A 22,852-nucleotide genomic window follows, 5' to 3' on the forward strand; every position below is an offset into this window, starting at 1 on the left:
TCCCTGGTGATTGCGCTACAACAGAGATGGTGTTCTCCACTGCTAGAGACATAACCAGCCAGTGGTGGTGGTCAGCAAATTGTTGTTGTTATTTTTCAGACTATGACCTTCATCTAGTCCAGTTAGATTAATGCCAGTTCTGCTCTGTATTGCAGTGCAGTTGACTGAAGACATGAGTGTTTGGCACACAATGAATTGGAGTAAGTAATATGGTGCTCCTTTTTATTAATTGAATCAAGAATCAATTCTGAATCTAATCGTGACACCAAAAATCAGAATGGAATTGTAAGATTCCCACCACGGCAAAATCCTTTGTGATTACCTAGCTGTACTGTTCAGTCTATTCTATTCATTCTTGTCTTGGGAACCAAAAGGAATGACGAAAGAAACTTCTAGCCAAAATCTCATTGTCTCATTATCTAGGAAAAGACACCCACATCCTCTGGGTATAATTTACAGCACTGTACAGTGTTTGTGTGTGTGTGTTCGCGCGTACGTTCTTGTGTGTGTGTTTGTCCCCCTGTGGTATATATTTTGTTACCATCAGGGGGTCTCTTCACACCCCCTGCAGGAACCAGTTCTCACATAGTGGACCACCCGTGGCCACAGCCACGATCCCCTGGTATTGGGTGACATGAAAGGCCTACAGGGGGGACAGCTGATGCACACGCACATACTCACACAAACACACACAGACACTTGCTCAGAGAAATGTTTTGAAAATGCTGCAAACTACTGAATTTGTCCTCTAATAAATATTCCCTCTAACTCTTTTGACTCAAACTCTCTCTGTGCTTCAGGTTGTACTTGGCATTGCCCCTTGACAAACAAGCTTTGTTTTGTCCCACTGTTGTCTATAAATAATAGCTCTCCATCACATACACAACTAGATAAACATGCACTTTGAAATGCACATGCAATGTCCTTAATGTGTGTGCGTGTGTAGAGATGATGAGTTTGGAAACTATCCATTTTAAAAGGGTGTGTGACTACACTGAAAAAATTTAACGACTTTTCCTTGTGGACACAGTGTTATTTGGCAGATGGGAACAAACTGACAATTCATCAGAGTTTATTGTAGCCAAAGCCTTTAAATTGGAATTGAATGCGCTGAAGTCTTGATCATATTCATTTTGCAACATTACAGTATAATGGAAAGCCAACAACACCATTACCTAGAATATTGGAAGCATGCCTTTCCTTTTCATTATGTATTGTGCCTCTAAGTGAAACTTGAGATCCACTGCTTCATGGCAAAATATTAAAAGGACATCGTTCATCAATTGATTCATTTTTTTTTGTGCTTCAAGATAGTAGAATGACTAAAAGACAAAAGTCAATTCCAATAGATGTGTCCTGTTTTGTAAATCTTACATTCTACAGCAGTTTAGAAATGGAAGTAGCTGGAAGCCTTATATTGATCACATTCATTCATGCAATACCTTTCAAACTGTTTTTCAAAAAGTTTTGGTTTTAGAGTTTGTTTCTGAAGACCGGTGATATTTGAATATTACATTACAACCTGATCTGCATCCAATATCCTATCCAAATATGAGTCCATGCCTACTCATTGTGTATATTTTGTCTGCAGTGTTATCAGATGGCATGTTCATGGACAATATGCAAATCAAGTAAGTGGGTGGGGAGCTGGCATTGTCAACCAAACCAAGCAGGTGTAGGGTTACTACATGTGTTACTCTACAGCCTGGATTGAGAAACATATTTTACCAGGCCTAAGCTAAGAACGAAGAGCTCTATAGTTTCATTTAAAACGTAAAAATCAAGGACTTTATAAAATATTTGAATATTCAACGCCAACATGAAAATTAAAAGCATTTTCAGTGCAAACTTTATTAGTGTTTTTGTTGTTTGCTGAATGACAGCACACAAGTAACTTGTGTTTTCTCTGTTTCTATTTTTGCTTTCTATATTTGTAAACATTCTGAGTACCTTGTTTACGGCAGAAAGCAGTGTCCAACTATAGCAGGAAATAGAACATTTTGAAAACATACATTTTGATGCATGCAAACGTAACATCTGGGTGAAATTCGTTTTTTATATTACATAGCAAGTAAAGAACAGACCTTATTAGTCCGTCATACTCAGATCTGACTTCACTTCTTGGCGCTAAGCCCTAGTATAGATCTGATATATCTGTTGAAGCTGTGCTGTCCCATTTTATTGCCTCTGAAACCTCAAAAGCACTTCAATCAACAGCTTTGAGTAATGTCAATCTGATCCGTGGGGTTAAGATATATTTTGGGATTATGTTTTAATACTTAAGAGTATTATTTGACTGTACCATGGAGTGCGGACAAAGTCGTACAGCAATAGGAATTTAAAGCAGTTTTTTGTATGCTACATTGGCATGATGGACAAGATTGACAGATAGGAGACATCACAGATGGAGCAAAGCAGAGAAATACTCAAACTGAAAAATACAGAGCCTGACAAGAGAAAGTAGATTGCTGCAGTAGATGAGAGAAAGATAAAAGTAAGAAGATAGTGTGATTGTAACAGAAAGAAGAGAAAAGAGTTAATTAAAGTTTAATAAGAAGGAAAATGATAAGGGGAGAAAGAGGAAATATTTGGAACTAAAATAAACAAACATGAAAGAAGGCATGAAAGAAGTGGGGGGACTGTTGAAGGACACACACACACAAAAACACATATACTTTCTTATGTTTACCTTAAGGTTTTGGTCAAATACAATAGAGACTGACTCGTTAAAAAGAGAAGAAATTATTTCCACAGACAAGGAAGAAAAGAGAATCCTGTACGTCATGACATGTAAATGCACACACAAACCTACCTCCACATGTCGGTACATGTTTGGTACATGTCAGGACATGTCTGCAACATGCATCTCTCGGTCTTTCTGCCCACCTCTTGCTGTAGTGTGGTATTTAGCTTTAGTGAGTCCTGCGCTGTGAAGATATTTTTCCTTTCATTGAATATGGGGACAATAACAATTATTGAACTGTTACTTTCTCTTTAAGGGGAAATTTCTTTACCAGAGAAACGCAGTTTTGTAGTTGAAGCAATGTGTGTTTCCTTGTAAATTAGCTATGTGTTTGTATATTGTGCGCATTTTGTGTGTGTGTGTGTGTGTGTGTCACTGTGCTGACACTTTTGTCTGTAGCCGCAGTGAATGTCACTCCAGGTCCTCAGCTGAAGAAGCCTTTGAGTGTTTCTGCCTGACTGGACGGCCTGTCGCCACATCTGTCACTTTGCAGAAAACCCATTGCCTGATTCCCTTCGACCCCCATTCCATGTGTGTGTGTGTGTGTGTGTGTGTGTGTTTTTTCGAGGCAGAACTCTGCCTTCCTGTAAAGCCCCTTTCCTAGTAGCTAGAATTGTGTCTTTAGATGTGTATGTGTGTGTGTGTGTGTGTGTGTGTGTGTGCGCGTGTGCATTTCTTTTCTCTTTAGCTTTCAGTTTCTGTAGGAGTAGCCTTAACTGTCATGAGGGATCCATCTGAAACTCGCCTTCCTGTGCATACCTCCACTCCTGCCGTCCAAAAAGCTTCATCATTCTGCAGGAGAGAGAAGAGGAGATGTTATTCCTGTCCATCACTCGCTAAAGCTCTTTGATAATCAGCCCACATTTCTGTTCCCTTTAAGCCACTCTGGCCTGAAGTAGCCATGAAGGATGTTTGAGAGGATGATGGTGTTTATCTTTATCTGAGAGTGACAAACATTTAATTTATTGTGATGTGTGTGTGTGTGTTTTCAGCTGATATAAATCAACCAGTGTCAAGCATTTATGAGCTCTCAGCACTTTCTCTCCTGTAGTCCACACCTTTTTTCCTCTCCTTTTCCACCTCCTTCTCTTTCTCCCTCTCTCTGTCCATCTGCTGAGGACCTGTACTGTATCTCTTTGTAGAATTCCCATATAGCATAATTCGTGACTGAACAGGGTGGAGGATATACTGTAACTTATCAGTAATTGAGCTGCACTACAAGTATTTTATATTTAAAATGAGACAGTTTGGACTTGTGAAGATGAGTATTACAGGGTAAGTGACATAAGCGAAACTGGCTGGAGTATATGTGTGTGCTAATATAAGATGATGCAATGGTTTTCCACCTCTTTGGACCTATGGACCAGCTTTAAATACAGTCATGTTTAGTGTATTTACAAGATCTGGGATAACTTGTGTACAGGTCACCCAAATGTTTTGCGACTGACAACAATCACATCTTGTCTAGTGACCAGTGATCTCGTTTGAAAGAATGAGAGTCCCCGGTGTCATAGTGTTTGTTTGTGAAAGTGGTGTTGCTATATGGAGTGGGAGAGTTGAAAAGAGGAAGAGGAATGTAGTGAGGGAAGTTGGGCAGATTGGGATCAGTAACCCTGCATATGGGCTATCTGTTTCTCAGCTTGTTAACTCAGTAAACAAACCACAGTCATTAGTCTAAAGCTTTAATACAGAAAATATCCCCATATGTTGACATAAAAATACTAATATTTACATAATAGGATAATGTTTACAAATCCTGACTAAATTAACACACACGCACACACACACACACACACACACACACACACACACACACACACACACAGGGTGTTATTACATTTGTAAATTTCTAAATACAGTTACACACACACACACAATACATTATTGAGTCACTAACTTAATTAACACACACACACACGGAATGTTTAAAGTTCGTCCGGGCTTGCTACAGTAACTTATTCCATAGACAAACACACACACACACACACACACACACACACACACACACACGCACACTAAGCGAATTAACGAACACAAACATGATGCCTGCTGGTGGGTCATGAATATATTAGCATAAATACTGACCAGACGTATTATTATTTATCAAATTAGTGCCTGCACAAGCACACAGGCAAGTGAACACACACACACACACACACACACGCTCATGAAGAAATTAGGTCAACAGCCTTGAATTAGAAAGAGTTAAACCTTATTATGTCTGATTAATAACACAGTTGTAGTACTGTATGTGTGTGTGTGGGGGGGTCATGTGTGTCTATGTGAGAATATTTGTGATCATACATTTTTATGTGTGTCTGTGTCCCCGGCCTTGACTTCTTTGACAGCTGATATTAACCATTACCACCTCAATGACTTTATAATAGGACCTCATTTCCATATGTAATCTCAATGTTGAGATGCGTGTGCGTGTGTGTGTGTCGCAGGCCCTTAGTGCCTTGCAGTTCTTGGGGTCTCTGAAGCATACAGAAATGGGATCTGCCCCCTATAGCTTCCTTTGACTCTCTTCCCCCTCTCACATTCTCCGTGTCTCAGCCTCCCTGCCCTCTAATCCACGCACCCCATCAGCCATTCATCTTCCCCTCAGCTCAACTCATGTGCTTTTAATGACATACAGTACAAGTTCATTATCTTGATAGACAGACATTGGGTCAAATCTCGAGACAGTATAGATAATCCCTTTTTGTTAGATAACACGTGCTTCATACAATTATATAATCTGCAGTAACATACCCTTTTTTCAAACATTTCAATTAGTGCTGAAAAGATTTGATTAATCAGTAGATTGATGGGTGACATTTGTGATAATCAATTCGACTTTTAACGCATTTATCAAGTAAAAAAGCCAAACATTTGAAAGTGACAGCCTTTCCAATGTGATGATTTGCTAGATATTCTCAGGGACAGTTGTTTTTGGATCATATTAACATAAAATTTATCAACAGATGAATTTGACCTATTTTGACAACTGCATCTTTCACTTCACTCTCCTGTCTAATTGCATTCATTGCTCGTTAAGTGACACTAATGAGAGCATTTCTTAATGAGAGCAGATAACAAGGCCTGTTGATTGCTAACAAAATCACTAATAGCATTCTCTCTCCTGACAAAATCCCTCTCTGAGTTCTTGCACAATCTCTGCCACTCCTGTCTATTTGTTATCTATCCTGCTCCCTTTGTTTTTTCATTAGTTTTTTAGGATGTTGTTTTGTAATAGCTATGCACAGGTAAATAAAGACAACTCAACTACCTTAGACTGACTGACTCACATGACTGTAATAGTCCTACGCAGTCACCTCCTGCTCATACATTCAAATCTAAATAACCTAGAGGTGGCGATCAAGCATATGTAATAATAAGTATATTTATGCTCATTATTCACCCATCCAATTTATACACCTGCTTGTCCTGTTTAGGGTGGCAATGGCTGGAGCCTATCCCAGCATACACTGGGTGAGGGGCAGGCCATGATGTGGACAGGCTGCCAGTCTATCACAGAGCTAACACATTTAGGACATATAGAGCATACGGAGAACACCAATGCTAACAGTGAAGCGACACTGCTAACCACTGGGCCATTTTGCTTGTGTAGCTCTTAGCAAACCATGATTTTGCCTCTGCTACAAATATGTGGTATAAAAACAGTGACTTAACACCAGGATGCACACTCTGAGTTTCTTGTTAGACTTGAGCCATGGCAGGAAAGGAAAAGATGTTTGAAACATTTTGCCATCAAATGAATCCTAAATCAAATGTTTGTGAAATTTCCCAGTATAAGTGGAATCTGTAACTGTTTTTCAGGCACGCAGGCAATCTTTCCTAACACGTGTTTCCCTGGAATTATTAAATGAAAATGGATGTTTTAAAAACACATCACAGAAATATCCCCATGTAATCTATGTTACAAAACGTTATTTAGACTCATGGTGTTAAAAGCAGTTTGTTTGAGTAATTTATCCTCAGCTTGTGGCTTTCTCTTTCTCTAATTTAACTGTAACTTCAGAGTTCACAGAAAGTGCCAGTGGGTTGCAGCACCATGGGTAGTAAAAGGGCTGTTTTTGGTCCCTACAGATCCCCTTTCTCTTTTATGCAGCAGTCCATCTGCTTTGGAAACTTCACAAGATGCTTCCTCTTTGACAACACACACACACAAACATACAGAGAAAAGATGAAAGAGGGGATGTAACTTCTCTCCCAATTATTCCCTATACATTCATATACACACACGCGCACATATACATACATACAGCACATACACACACACACACACACTGTACTTGGAGGCCCTCTTCCAATTACTTTTGATATATCCATACAATATGTCTGACCCATATATTCTATGGCATGTTTTTCATATGCACCACATACATTGCACGTATGTGCACGTATATACACACACATAAAAGCTTTGACGTATCCAGAAATTCAGTCTCCTGCACATGCGTGCACAGAGGGTCATGCCTGTAGTTCAGAAACTATGTGAAAGTAGGTTAAAGCTGACATGTTGTTGTTTAAAGGATTGTGTAGGCTGTCTATTAAAGCCAAGCATATACATGTACATCCACATGTGTGCAAGCACAACATTCGATGTGCATGCACACATGCATGTATTTAGTGTAAACATGCCTGAGAGAGAATATTTGCATATCCAAGTGTGTGTGTTGGGTTATCATCCATGATGATGATGCTACCTGCCAAAACACCCACGCGCCACGTCAACAGTTGTTGCTCTAAATTAAGCTGCTTAATTACTGCAATTAAACTCTGCATGTGGTGTTTGTGCACGAGTTATGGTGTGTAAATGTGTGAGAAGTTCTGTGCTGGGGATTGAAGGAGGGCTTGTGTGTATATGTGTATTAATATGTAGCTGCTTGTGTCTGTGAAAATGTTTATTTCCTGCATGCCTGTGAATCAAAGATTAGCAAAGATCAAGAATTTCAGTGAGAGCTGTTGAAGACAAACCTAAAGAAAAATGGTGAGAATCTTTGCAGAATTTCTTCATATTGGACAAGCTGTGATTATTCTTTCATGTCGGCTAATGTCTGTCATATGTCATGCAAGGGTGGATAATATTCACAGAATGAAAAGTGCACCAGTATAAACTGTGTTGTAGGTAAACTCTGTCATTTCAGTAATCCTGTAAGTGGTATTTTTTTGGAAATACAGCTAAAATTGTTTTGTTTTACATGGAAACCGGCATCAGACAGGCCAGACACTGTGGGAAAAGTTGAATAAATGAAGTGGTAAAAAGTGGTAAAGTGACATGTGTTAACTTGTTATGTAGGGATGTTTCCTTGTAGGCAGGGATGTAAATAAATTAAAACAATGATTATATAGTGTATACTATTGGAATTTTTAAATGAGTGTCATGTGAAAGTTTAGAATAAGCACTAGCAGATTTAGTTAGTGGTCATGTGATGTAGACAATGGCAAATGATTAATCTTAATACAAGTAGTACAATTATCCCACAAATTTCTTAGATACCATGCAATATTTCTGTATCCCTCTTTCTCTCCCAACAAACCTTTTCTCCTCTTCATCCAACCTCAGCAGACACAGACTCCCACCTTTCTCTCTTTCCCTCCAAATTCATCATTACATTTCTCAAGTTGCTGTTGTTGACATCTGCCCCAGAATGTTTTACTGTCTAGTGGTGGGTGGGAGGTTTACTGTGGAGGCAGAGAGCCAGAGGGGATTGGCTGATGGGGGAGAATAGGGGAGGGACTAATGGGATTGAAGGTCAGACAGGCCTTCCAGTCAGTGGCACTGTAAGAAAGTGTTTCATGGTTATACATGGTTATATGTAGATGAGGTGTGTGTACGTGTCCTGGATGTGTGTGTCTGTGCGTGTTCTCTCCATGTGATGAAAAAATGAATCCTTTCTTGAAAAGGCTTTGGTTTAAATTTAGATATTATTTATAAAGATCAGTGTAGAGTGTTTGTGTTGCAAGGCAGAATACACATCCCTCTAAGAGTGTCTTAATTTGTTGTCTGATACATATTCATAATGGTCAAATGAATTGATAGCTCGAAGCAGCAGATCACTTATGCATGTGTCTATATCTTAGTTTTGCTTGTTAAAAGGGTATATGTTGTCATGTGTGAGGTCATGTTCTCTAGCGAAAAAAAGTCCTTTATATGTAGTAATATTATGTGCTAGCTAGCAAAGTGCACTACATGTCCACTACTGGATATATGCTGTTGATTTCATTGCATGAAAATATGTAATTCTTGATACCCATTTGCCAGCTCTGTTTTAAAATGATTTGGTTCCACTGTCTACCTGGACAAGAGCAACCTGTTGTGCTGATTAATATTTTTTAGTAGCAGAATATGAGGCATATATTTTTGGTTTTTAGGTAGTCAGATGAATATTAATGGACAGCATTAAAGTAAACGCAGTACAAAGTATTTTATGAGATCTGTTAAGTCATTGAGTCAAAGAGCGAATATGCTCAAAGGGATTTTAGCTGTTATTGCTGTACATGAGGTCATGCACATTCTGATTGGTTGCAGGGGCCTAATGTCTAATAGATTACAGATTATATGCACATAAAGATGATCCTATTATGCTGCATTAAATCCTTATTTTCCATGACATAAAGCAACACATGGCTAAGCATGTTGTATACATTAAGCAGCCATGATGCGTGTGTGCTTATTTTTTAAGGTATATCAGCCATAGACATAAAGCCTGATCAGACCGTCACATTGAAGTATATTAAAAATCCAAACAAAGTATAATTGACCAATATTAGAATTGTAAGTATTGCCTAATTTTAAAAAGATTAAGAACATTTGTAAGTTAAAGTACCAAATAAAGTCTTGAGTTGAGTTTGAACCAAGTTCACTGTGTCCCTCTGTGTGTGTGTGTGTGTGTGTGTGTGTGTACTGTAACATGCTTAGCCATGCATTGACTTGTGTTGTGGAAAATACGATTTTAATGCACCTTAATAGGATCATCTAATCTATAATCTGTTAAACATTATAGCCTGCGGCAGCCAATCAAAATGTATATTGTGCCAAAGAGATTAAGATAAGTAGGAATACTGCACCCATATGTGTAGGGTAGGGATGGAGGGGTAACTTGTAATGCGTGTATTCATGTACAACCCACATACAGTACAGACTTAGACGCAAACATACATGCACTTATGCATATAAATATATAAACAGTGTATTTTTGGGTATGCACACATACATGATGGAGTTGTCTGTAAAACTATAGAATGTTAGGGATGTCCCTTCTCAATAATTAACATGAGGGGCAGAGCATTGGTCACACAGTGAGTGATTCGAAAATGTGTTAGTTTAGAGTTCATGTTCAGTTTATGTTTGTTAGGTTAGCAAGAATCCAAAAATCCATATTTTACCAAATTTTCCAAATTACAGTACTTTATATAATAAGTCAACTATCCTTTCGAAGTACAATGACCTTGATATTTCAGAATAAAGCTAATAAAAGTTGTGATTAAAGCCATTATGTGCAGAATTTGAAAAGTGTGCTGTATGCCACTGTGTTTTTCCTCCTTTCCAAAAATTCTTATACCTCTATTTCTCCCATTGATAACAGCATTGATGTTAGGTGTGAGTTTTTTCAGTCTTTTTTTGTGATAACAATAAATGTAAGCTAGGATATGTCCACCCAGAGAAAGTAAATTCTTTTGCAATTTCTCGTATCTATAATATCTTATTGGGAGAAAACACTGATCAGATAGAATAAACAGAACAGATTAGAATAAATAAAATAAAATCAATATAATGATAAAACTCAGTTTTCATTTTCATTTCCAGTCAATTTTTAATGGAGGTTATGACAAAAGCTATTTTTGAAATTGAACTTTGTTACCTTAATTCTTAAATTAATTAACAATCATCCTAGGTAGTATTCAGTCAGCTTGACTGATTTTATGTATGCCATGCATATGTGTAGGCATGTGCTATTGAAGGAATCAGAGCCAGAATGTACCAAGTAATAAAAACGAGCATGACATGAAAATGTGTGGTCATGTTGTGCCGCTTGTGTGTCTCATTTATGATTTAAGACCCTTTTACCGTTTCAACAGTGGCTTTCAGTAAAGCTCCCAATCACCTGAATCAATTGGTTCTGTCACGCGTCTTCAAAGCAACCACTTCAAAGCCCTCATCTCTTTTCTCCTCCCACTCTTCCCATCCTTTAATCCAGAGGCGGAGCAGTGACACAGGGCCATAACAAAGTATATATGTAAACACTTTAATGATATATGGAGGTCTGCTACAGTATATGCTAGTGTGATTTTAAGGACTGCCGCATCTACTGTAGGCATTGTTGACATGGCAACAATATCATATAAGTGATGAATGAAAACTATATAAATATTTTTCGCCAAAACTGTAGAACAACATATAATTGCATCTCACATTAATGTTTACATTTGAAAACGTTTGATTTTAGCTTCCTGTATGACTAAATTCAGGTCTTTATAAGGACACTACTAGAAAATAAAAACTTTTTATTCCTTGTTTAAGTACATTTGGGAATCCCAAATAGATCAGTCTTCCCATCCTTGTCGGCAGAGATACTCTCACCCTCTCCTCGATTTCTGGGTTGGGGCTGGTTTTGGTTTTTTTTGTTGTTTTTTTTCATTTATTCATTTTGTTTTGGATTCTTTGTTTGCCTTTTACTTTTTTTCTTATTGATTTAAGAATATTTACAAGACAATTAAGAGCTCAAAGTGGTAACATTGGCCCAGCAAAACTAAATACATATAAACGGAAATTGACTTGAATTCATCCTGTAGACAGAGCAACAGAGCACCACATTTACAGCTCTGTTTTCAGTTCAGGTTATGGGGCTCGCTTAGGAAAACCCATGGACACACACACACACACACACACACACACACACACACACACACACACACACACACACACACACATACAGACAGCAAACAAGTATTTGGCAGAGATTTGGAGTGATGATTGTTTGATATGTGTATGGCATTTGTCAGACATGCTGATGATGTTATTCTTGGACAAAGACAAATGCAGCTTAGACATACACACAGCTGTTTCCTCTTGTGCGTGCATGCTCTCTCTCTCTACCTATCTATAGCCCCACCCCTAAAAGACAGTCTATACTTACTACATGGGCCCCACCTCGATCTCATCTTGTGCATGAGTTTAACTGAGACCGGACAATCGGCTCCCAAAAATGTTTTTTTCTTCAGCTAGTTAAAGGAACCACTGGCCCACAGATTCTATGAGTATAGGCGCATCACAGTACATCATATGTGCACAGATGGCACAGAGACGGTATAATACCTGATACCTGAAACACCGGAAAACAACATAAAACCCACTGCTGTGAGAAGTAGAGACGATGGTTACACACTGATACATACCAGCATAGAGAAAAACAGCACTGCAGTGGCCGAGTGGCTTGCAGGAGAGCTCACAGTTACAGCACCCTAAATATCACTCTGACAAAACACTCAATACAGAGTGAGTCGTAGAAAATCGAGAGACATCTTGCCGATAGAAATGAATGAAAGAGTTCAGAGAAAATTACAATAGTTATAATTACAACTAGAATCAGTTCTCTTTCAAATCAAATATCTTAAGATATGAGTGGAAAATTCTGTTCTTGCAACTGCATCCATAAAATGTTTTGACTCAAACGTAGCTTAACCATGTCATGTTATATTCTACTTCAGTACACATTAAGAACAAATATTACTACAATTGCAGATGAACATTTAATATCCAGACTACCCATGTAACACAATATAGCACATTGACCACACACGGTCCAGACATATACTCGATTTCGACTTCTTCCTGTCCTGCCCTCTTTCCATATGCCATTTTGGTCACTCCTACCTGCGCTGTTTGCAGTGCTGTGTCAGAGTTCAGTGAATGTTAATAGCTTTTAGGAAAAGTGTCCTACTCCCCACCCTTGTTTATAACTACTCTGACATCAAACTACACTATAAGGTGACATGGAAAAAAAGAGTTTGGTGAAGGGTTTCTAATATGAACACATACAGGTCAAAGCAGAATGGAAGCTTGATTTTATTTCAAGAGATACAACTTTTACATTTTTCTGTTAATAACAGTAACAATAACACATTATGACTATTCATATTGTATTGATGTGTCGAAAGTCTTCTAGTTGTCTCCCTTTGACATCAGGGCCAGAGGTCAGGGTCAGCTACAGAACAGCACCTGTTAAACCGGTACACGCTCATTGTCTTGCTTGACTAGACTGCCTTGAATTCACACACTGAAAATATGAAATTGTCAAAATATGGTGTCTGCTTCACATTTGGCTTACTATGTTGGTTTTAAAGGTCTTCATTTTCACAATTACTGCAGGTTTAAAGCACAATATTAAAAGCAAAAGTAATTATTTGTACATTATTAGATTTAATAAATGTCCTTTTGCAAAATACTCCAGTGGTGATGGGTTTTTTTGTAGTAATCTTGACATATCTGATACACTGACACATTTCAGTCCTGCACCACCACGACCCCTGTCTCCACTGCACACATACCAAAACCAAAGGAAGCAGCTGTGTAGTGTGTATCAGAGCAGATAGAGAATGGAGAGCAAGCGAACATTTCCTGATGAAACGAACACTTTCTCTGTGTCTTTGGCCAACAATAACACCATTGGCACACCTAATACAAAAGGGACCAAGAAGCAGGCCAAAGGGGCAAATTACTGGGCAGGTTATTGAGTTTATCTGGAGATCTATGTAGGACTGTGGCCTTGAGTATACACCTGAGACTTTTCCAAAGCAGCGCCTGGTTGAAAACATAATTAACACTGGAATCACAAGAGGTATTTAATACCAGACAATACACAAGCTTACCAACTTGGCAGCATTATGTGTGTGGAATTACAGGAATGTTGTTTTGGAAGGAACCAATTTAGCTCCTAGACCAATTGAATGCAGGTCAGGCCCTGTATTAGGAGACAACTTGGCCAATATTATTCGGGGACAGAGCTGTGACGTAGAAAGTGATGCTGCTGGTTTAGTGGGTGTTGGAATACATTCACTCCTGGGATGCAGATGATGCAGGCAAGGGTTGGACCTTGGCAGAGGGATTGGCATAATTCAGTCCAAACAAGCTGACATAAGCTGCCCTGGGAATTTGCTGTCACCACCTTCCTTCAGGCTAAAAAGATGAAAGATGTGACACAGATTATGTTGAAAAGATAGACTGCAGCAAATCAACCATGGTATTAATGTTGCTAAACAGAGATACTCTTTCATTATGAATCAATGGTAGTTGAAGATAACATGTATCTGCATAGAGCTTGACCTCCAGGTCCTCCTTAAGCTCTTTAGTGGCCAATGGTAGATGGTAGCTCTTATCTATCTGGTCTGTGAAGGGAGGCATTGCTAAAACAGAGCCTGCATTCTAAATCAAATAAATTGAATGAGTTAATAAATGATAAAGAACATTTAATGAACTAGGCTATTACTGAGCATTGGACCAAGGTGAAATATGCTTTGGATTAATTGCATACTGAGGCAAATTAATATCACATCCTGAATGCATTCTTGTATTGTGTGTGTTTAGCCGTTAGATCTGATCACGTGTGATTGATGGATGATTTTGATGGTGTTTCTAGACGTGGCTTGCTCCAGAAATCATTAGTGCATCTTAATGCCAATGATGATGAGCTTTGGAAAGTCTTTCACTCTGGACAATTATACTGTCATCATCTTTAATCTATCTGGCCTCTGCACGCTTTTAAACACACAGTTTTACTCTCTCTCTCACTCACTCAGTCACACACACACACACACACACACACACACACACACACACACACACACACAAACTGTCCAATTAGCCAAACACCATCTTTACTCTCTGAATGACCACATGCATCTTTCTGTCTGTCTCTGCACAGCTAATGATAATGATGGCTGTGTGGTTTTCGGTGTGTTTGTGTGTGTCGGTGTGTACTTGAGTTTGTGCCCCTGCAATTGCAAATGTATTCCTGTGTGCCTGCATGATATGATATGTCTTAACACATAGCTTAAGCAGACACTCAACCATTTCCAGACCTACAGCCAAATGACAGTTAGATCATTAAGCTCTCGCAGTGAGCGTTGCTCTAATTTAGCATGAAGTTGGTAGATCGTCCCCTCTTGCTGTCTGTGACCTTCACATTCCTTGAATGCACGTTTATAAGATAGATATTTTTAATATTTATCAGTGACTGTCATGAGCTGGGTTCTGCCAAAGCCTTGGAGCATTTAGGCAATGACAACAAGAGACTCCTAAAGGTAATGAAATGATAATACTTAAGGGAAGCTGCTATGGTGTTGGGGGAGCTTTGTTGCTTGGGCTAGCCAATGTGGTAAAAACCACACCCATATTGATCAATTTATCCTCAGGGATGAGATTGTGTTTAAAGAGTGTTCTGATAATAGCAGAAACTGGAGGTCTGAATCAAGTAGCTCCCCCAGGTTTCAGTCTACAGGCTTTGCATTCACTGCTGACAGTAGGTTGGGTTATTTTGAATGCACTGAATGGAGTATAAATGTGAAATTCCCTTAAGTAATAGCTATAGTCACAGTAAAGAACCCCCTCTTGGGTATTGTAGTGTGTATACAATAGTTACCATAAGAAGGCGTATATGTGGGCACAGTATGTATGTGTGGCAGCTCTTTTTTAAAGTTCATAGCTAGGCAGTCATTCAAAAGCAGTTTTAAATGCTTTGATTGCTGTAATTCTCTAATTGAAATAGTCTTCAATAATAACAACTAGCCAGTGTCATTTCTTCAAACAAATTACTTTTGCTGCTTGCTACCAGAGATATTGAATGCATCTGTAAGACCAGTTGGATGAGCAATACTTCAGCATTATTGATTACATTATGTTAAATTCTTGTTTTTGTGTGTATATCTCTTTCCAGAGGGAGTGTGTGAGATCTGGCTGACGAGTGAGGACACAGGAGCTTATGGCAGAGACATAGGGACAGACCTGCCCACATTGCTGTGGAGATTGGTGGAGGAGATTCCTGAAGGGGTCATGCTGAGGCTGGGAATGACCAACCCACCATATATCCTGGAACACCTAGAGGTATGCACAGATCACCCATTTTACCCCAAATTACTGTCAGAGATAATAATACATCACTGATAAATAAAACTAAAATACTTAGGCACGTTTCCTTTTCACCGTTTTGTTTTTGTCCCTATTGTCTCTTGTGCTATCCCTTTCTGTAAACAAATAATATTGCTTTGCCTAGATTTAATAAACTAGATGCCTTTCTGTTTTGCTTACCAAGCAGTTTAGCTGCAGAGCTCATACACATTCATTAGTGCTGTTCATTCTCTTCTTTCCCTAATGAGTCAATTAAGGACCATTGTGTCCTCTTTAGCAACCTCATTTTATCAGTCATTATTGTCTTCCCTAATGGAACAATGGACATTGTTATCCCTTCTCTCTCTCTCTTTCTCTTTCTATCCCTCTCTCTCTCTCTCTCTCTGTTTTTGCATGTCTGTCTCTGTCTGACAGACATGCATTTTCTATAATTTAAATTAGATGTTTTTAAATTAATTGCTTCTGGAAGTGTTAGGGTAACAACATATTATAACATGTTATCACCATTTTCCACCATCAATGGACAATAGACATATCTGGCTTGCTTTTAGACAAATCAACTTAGAGAGAGGAAAGGAATGCAAAACTGAATGGCAGAAGGGTGCGTTGGATGCAGAGGAGATATTTACTGAAACATTCCCCTCATTTGTCCAAATTATTTGGATAAATAAAGTAGGAGGCTGAAGAAACATTAACGTATCTGTTTTGTGGTCAGTCTGGTCTGTCACAATTCCATTGTTATCAAAATCAATATAATCCAGACAGCAGGATGCAACTAGGATTTTCTCCATGTGGTTACACCATGTGTGTCCATGTGATTGCTGTGAGATTTGTGTATTTATTAGGGTTGTGTGTTTGTGTTAGTGTGTGTTTGAGAAAGAGAATATATACTTTTAGGTACAGCTATTGGCCCACCATGTGTAACCTGTAAAATTACCTGATTTTCCAGGAAGTCAAAGATTGTAGTATACCTTCAAGGTAGTTTTTAACAATAAAAATACACATTTATGGCCCTTAAAATGTCACTTTGTGGGCACATGTGTTGTAGCTGGGCTCCCGGCTCTACTCCGTGTTTCTCTGGCGGAGTGCCGGTACGTAGCCGTGGCCAAGTTGTTTATCACGGTTAATGTTACTATTCGTACACCCTAAATATCTGTTTAAGCTCTGAATACAGCACAGTTATCGGCAGGTACATTTATTGTGTTTGCTGCCACTGCAGAGAAATAAATCTTGTTCAAGTATAACCCTTTCCACCTTTCAGTTTTAGCGCAACCAGCAGCTTTGAGTGAGAGGCACAAACTGGGGCTGCAGTTAGCTAGTGTTCTGCTTTTTATAAGTGGTAACTGGGGGAATTAGTAACTATTTTAGCCTTGTTTTTCCTCTTACTGGAATTTGCAGGCCTTTTACGAGAAAGGAGTGAAATTGAATAGGAAGATTTTGGGTTAAAGTGATGAAGACACAATTCAGGGATTTGCTTCCTCTGATTGTTTTTTTGGTTCGTAACACTCATTGTGAACCATGTATTACTGTAGTTTGCTTGCCTTTTAGCATTCCCTGTCTCATCCCTGAGGAAAATAGTTAAGAAAGAGAGGAGAGAAATAATATGGAGAAAGTGAGGACATAGAGGGCTGAAATAGGGTGATGGTAACCTAGAAAACTAAAATGAAACAAAAGTGAGAAAAAAAGCCAGTGAAGTTCTCAACAGATATATTTTTTGAATCAAACAATCAAGGAAGATTGGAGATCATAGATGGATGAAATGAGGGCAGAAACGAAAAAAATGGGGATGAAGGCCCGGGGATAGGGATGAGGGGTAAAAGGGAGTGGGAAAGTGCTGTGGGAAGCAGCAATGGAGGTTGTAATTAACCAGGGGTTAATGGAGGTGGCTAATTGTCCCCCACATGTATAGGTAGGCTTTCTGCTTGGCTACATTACAATTAAAAAACCACCCTCCTAATGATAGGGAATAACAATTAACTGATAATTAGAAATATACTAGGACGACACACTAGCTTGGTCTGTGTGTGTGTGTGTGTGTGTGTGTGTCAAGAATCATTTCATATGCTACCGGCCCTTTCATTGTTAATGTCCATGCATTGAATTGAATTATATCTTTTTTTGCTATAATTCCTCAGTCAATTAACCTACATAAGGAAAGATAAGAGTGCTCTTCTTTAACTTATCATTGTCTTTTGTTGCTCCTGTCCCCCATTTACCCTTTATCCTCTCCCCTGCCAGCCCCTCTTCACTTCCTTTTTCTCTATCTAGTCCTACTTATAAACTTTCCATGTATTGTCAATGATTGTGAGCACCTAACAGAGACAATTGCCAGAAGGTTTCTTTCTTACTCTTCTTAAAGTTTAAGTCCTCTTGTTTCTTCCTCTTTGAGCTCTAGCTTGTTCTCCCTCGAATCCCTGTTCATTCCCCTTTCTGTCTCTAGTTCTTACTATTCTGTAATTTTTCATGTACTTCTTGTCATAGTTTTAATTTTTTAATCCTCCCCCACTCTTGTTTTTCTCATCCTAATAACTCTTCCTTCACCTCTTCTTCTGTCTCTCTTGTCCACATCCTCTCATGATGGTGGTAATCACAGCAATATGATCTCCAAAGTAGATTTATCCTTCATCTTAAGTAAAGGCCAAATTATAACCCTTTTTTTTTTTGGAGAACACCAGCGCTTATATAACAGCATCATACTGAATGGCTGTGATTGAAGCTGAAAAGGCCAAGTAACCTCTCCACTTCCCCCTAAAAGATCACCCTCTCTCACACATGCTGTCTCAGATCAGCTCTCCCTCTGTCACCAACGAGCACATATTTCTTCCTATGTGCAGCCTGTTTTTTTCCTGACAGATGTAGACAGCCTCATAGCACCATTTGCTGATTGGAGCAGTTAAAGTCCCAATCACCTCTCTTGGCCACTTGTCTCTGACATTTTAGTTGATTGCATCGTGCCGTCAGTGGATATTTTTACTTGAGTAGTTGCAAGTGAAAATGTCTCTAACAATGCAACTTCTTTGTTTTTCGCTTTGCTGACATTTTTTTTTCTTCAGACTTTTTTTCTTCAGACTTTATATTTTTAAACACATTTTTTATCTGTCTGTCTATCCATTTATCTATCTATCTCTCTATCTCTGTCTGTCTGTCCATTTGTCTGTCAATAAATGGCTATGCGGTTGTCAAAGTGCAGTAGGTCATATGATCATATAAGGTGTTTGTGTGTGTGTATGTATGCAAATACCTGTGCACGTGCTTGCGCGAGCCTGAGTGTGATTGAATCTAACATGCTAGCAGACTCAGTAAATGAGGTGTGAAAGTAGCCTCCTCGTACGTAGCAATCAGTCAGGCTGAAATGAATGGAATGGCAGTTGTTCATTAAACATCCTCCACAGAGCTCATCTCACTTTGACTAGAGATACATCAGATATGCCGTTCACACACTCTCCACAGTTAGCTCTGTGAAACAGTGGTGTGACACTGTAGTGTTGCAAGCAAAGAGAGACTCAGCTTTATTCACTCAAAACGCTTCATTCCAAATAAGGATCTTCTAAATACAGTCAGAGAAACAAAAATGTACATCTATCTTTGGTTTTCATCCAGCTACAAAGACAATTTTAAGTAAACCTAAAATGTAATTTTGCCAAAAAAATGCCAAGTAGTGTTTTGCATCTCCTGTGACTAAATTGATTTCCTCACTGTCTTAAAAATACATCCATTAAAAATGATAAAAACAATAAGAAGAAATAACAGGCCACGTTTACTGTTCTCTAGTGTCAGATGTTGTTGTGTTTTTGATAACGTGGAATTTTAAACATACATAAAAGTGAATATTTTCTGACTGTGTGACGTGGGCACCATCTGTAATTATTTTTACATGTTTTATGGTTGTTTGTTTTTAACTTTTTATTAGATTTTTTTCATTTAGAGATTTATGACCGTTCTCAGTTCAGTGGAGCCGTACTAGGACTTGGGAAGGTTGACAAACTACCAAATAACCGTAACAAAGCGAAACCTCCATCCTCTGCATCGGCTGATATTTTTCATACCCAGGACACATGAATGCACACACACGGAAACATACTCACACACATCTCTCACCTTCACACTCAGATGTGCACACAAGCACAGCTGTACGGGCACACACTTAGACACACCCTCTCAGACCATTTTCATTTTAATGAAGCCTTTGGGAGACTCTTCACATTAGAGACCTAATGTAGCATTGTGTGAGGGACCCGACTCCAAATGAATGCTCACAGTAAAGCTATTTTGATGTGCCTCTAAATTATGAGTCCTGAGTTACTGCAGGGAATTATGTTTTCTGAATTATTGCGGCGAACTATGAGTTCTGAAAGATGGAGATTTAAATGCCGACTGCCCATTTAAAACTGATCTTCGCTGTGACTTTTGTTGAGGCTTTAGATACTATTTTTCTTTCAAAGGGTGGAAATAATTAAGACTGCAATAGTGGCAGTGAGTACACTGAATTATCTGCAATTCGTTGATGTATTCCACAGCTACATCAAACATATTTATCCATATAGTGGTTTCATGCATTTTAGTTTGGGAGTATTTTTGGTTGGTTTGTTTCACTATTTAAATCCCTCAAAACAAACTTTGACACAGTCTTTATAATGAGGAAACAGTATGGAAAATGCCAAAATGCTATAATCTAGCATCAGTGTTTTTCTAGCTCACAACAGTCAGATGATACACACTGCACAATACAGTGTGACATTCAAATGCTACACATGCTCTTAATTTCCCCTTTGCTGTGCATTGTGTGAGGTGCTATATGCTCGGTATACCCTCCACGGAAAATCAAGTGCAGTCTGAAGTGTTTTGAAATGTTTAATACCAATGGGAGCTCAGTTTCTCTATCTGCTGCTGAATATGTTTCCCAGCTCTGCACACACAAACACATGGGGACCTGACTTATTATCCTGGGAATGGCTTGTAGAATAATTTTCTCTACAGACTCCCCTGGGTGAACCCTGTTAATACTCTGTTATGTGTGGGTTTGTGTATATGTCTGCGAGTGTGTATGTGAATGCACTTAGGTGCTACTTATTCTGGGTTTGCTTCTGAACGTTCACTTGAACCAGACTGTAACCCTTTCTGTCTGTGTGTTGTCACACTGGGGAATCCAGCTGTGTGCGTGTGTTGTTGTAATACAATCACCACTGTGTCCTTATTCCTTACTATACATACGAATGTGTATAAGTATACGCCATATACTAATATTGACAGTGCAATTACTTACTTTAGTGTAAGATTGTATTTTTCTTTTAGCTAATAGGAATTGAAGCATGGCATGAACCTACAACTTCAAAACGTTATCACCACTTTCAAATTTGACCACAAATAGCCAGTAAAGCATGCATTCCCAACAATTCGTACTTTAACTTTTTTCTTGCTGTGAATTGCTCCTCCACATCAAAGTTGTTGCATTGTGAGACAATAGTGTCAATCAACACTTTGTGCGCCACACACACACACACACTCAAAATACACTGGTTTGTTTTGTCCTGAGCAACTGGTAAGAAATTTCACCAACTCTTTTCATGTTTTGACAGATGTTTTTTTTTTTATTATTATTTCTTAAATTCCACATTCTGCATTCTCCTCTCTCTGGTGCCAAATTTAAATTTCCTTGAGTTTTGATTCTCAAGTGCCGTCAAGTCATGGATTTACTACTATACTACCAGTCAATTCTTTCCCCAGTGTCCGAACAAACAGCTTTATAACTCTTCTACTGCCAAATATATGAATTTCAGTTGCTGTGAAATATACATCAATGAGTATGGATATTTTCATAATGAATACGTTTTTAAGATGTTTTGCTGCGGAAGAGTTTCATAGATGTATAATGAATAATAGTAACTACATACAGTATTTAACAGGTCCGAAGAGATAAAGTTACATTGAACTGATCCTCCCTGGACGGTTTTACCATGTATAGCTTTCTCAAACCATAGGTAGCGTTAGCATTTATCGGGGCACCTACGAACACAAGTGCAAGTAGGGGATGAAGCTTAATCACAGAACACACGTTTTCTTCTCTAAAAACAAAGAGCGAAGGACTGATGAACAGGAAGGACATGCAACAGAGCAGAGAGCTACAGACAAAATCCTCATGCAGAAAATTCCAAAGGAAGCACCAAGCTCACAGTGAGCACACATTTTTTTTGTGCCACCACCTTTTGTCTGCTCTCTCTCTCTTTTTTCCAGATATGTTCTTTTCACTCGTATCTGATTTGAGGGGGTAGATATTAGATCCTTTGAGCTAAGCCAGTTAAGCTAGATCCTTTCTGGTTTATGTGTTTATCTGAGCTGATCAACCAAAGATGAAAGGAGTGTGGGTCTGTTTGTGTGAATGAGAGAGATAGGCCCGGTGGGGGGAAGGAAAGTGGCGCAGAGAGCGAGAAACAATGTTATACTGCTTTAAACACTGTCGAGACTGATAAAAAACAAAACTTGCACCAATTCTTGATTGGTTTGTTTAAGCTCGTTGATTTCTGCTTTGAGCTGGATAGTTCATCCACCCAGGAGCTAAGGCTTTAAAGCAGCACCGGTCACTGTTGAGCGATATCTTCCTCATCACAGCATAATTTTCAACTTCAGACTTACTAAACTGTCTGTCAGCAGCAGTCAAACACTGAAAAGGCCTCAACTCCACAGGGATTGGTAACAAGACAGATTCATATCAGTGTACTGTATAATCATTGGAGGATGGGAAGCACTCTGTCAGACAGACACACACACATGATAAATGGCTTGTGTGAATGAAAAGTCCTCCCCTTATAGATTAATCCCCAGTTGCCATCAGCAGTGCCCTGCTACTCAAACTAGTGTGCCATCTGTTGAGACCCCATTCACCCTTGCAACACAGTCATATATGCATGCACCCTCACACAATCTGTGGGCTCTTTTGCAGTCACTGGGGAGTTATCATAGTGAACCTAATGTGAGTGGAT

General features: G+C 38.8%; 1 protein-coding gene across 1 annotated transcript in view; it reads left to right on the forward strand.

Annotated features, from left to right (window-relative positions):
- cdkal1 (CDK5 regulatory subunit associated protein 1-like 1) overlaps window positions 1–22,852 on the forward strand; it is a 208,772-nt gene that overhangs the window by 101,137 nt on the left and 84,783 nt on the right. Inside the window, exon 9 of the mRNA XM_070912255.1 lies at window positions 15,685–15,851. Within this exon, the coding sequence (XP_070768356.1) occupies window positions 15,685–15,851 (167 nt within the window). The remainder of the gene's footprint in view (window positions 1–15,684; window positions 15,852–22,852) is intronic.

Source organism: Enoplosus armatus, chromosome 9, assembly GCF_043641665.1.
Source record: "Enoplosus armatus isolate fEnoArm2 chromosome 9, fEnoArm2.hap1, whole genome shotgun sequence".
NCBI classification, from domain to species: domain Eukaryota; kingdom Metazoa; phylum Chordata; class Actinopteri; order Centrarchiformes; family Enoplosidae; genus Enoplosus; species Enoplosus armatus.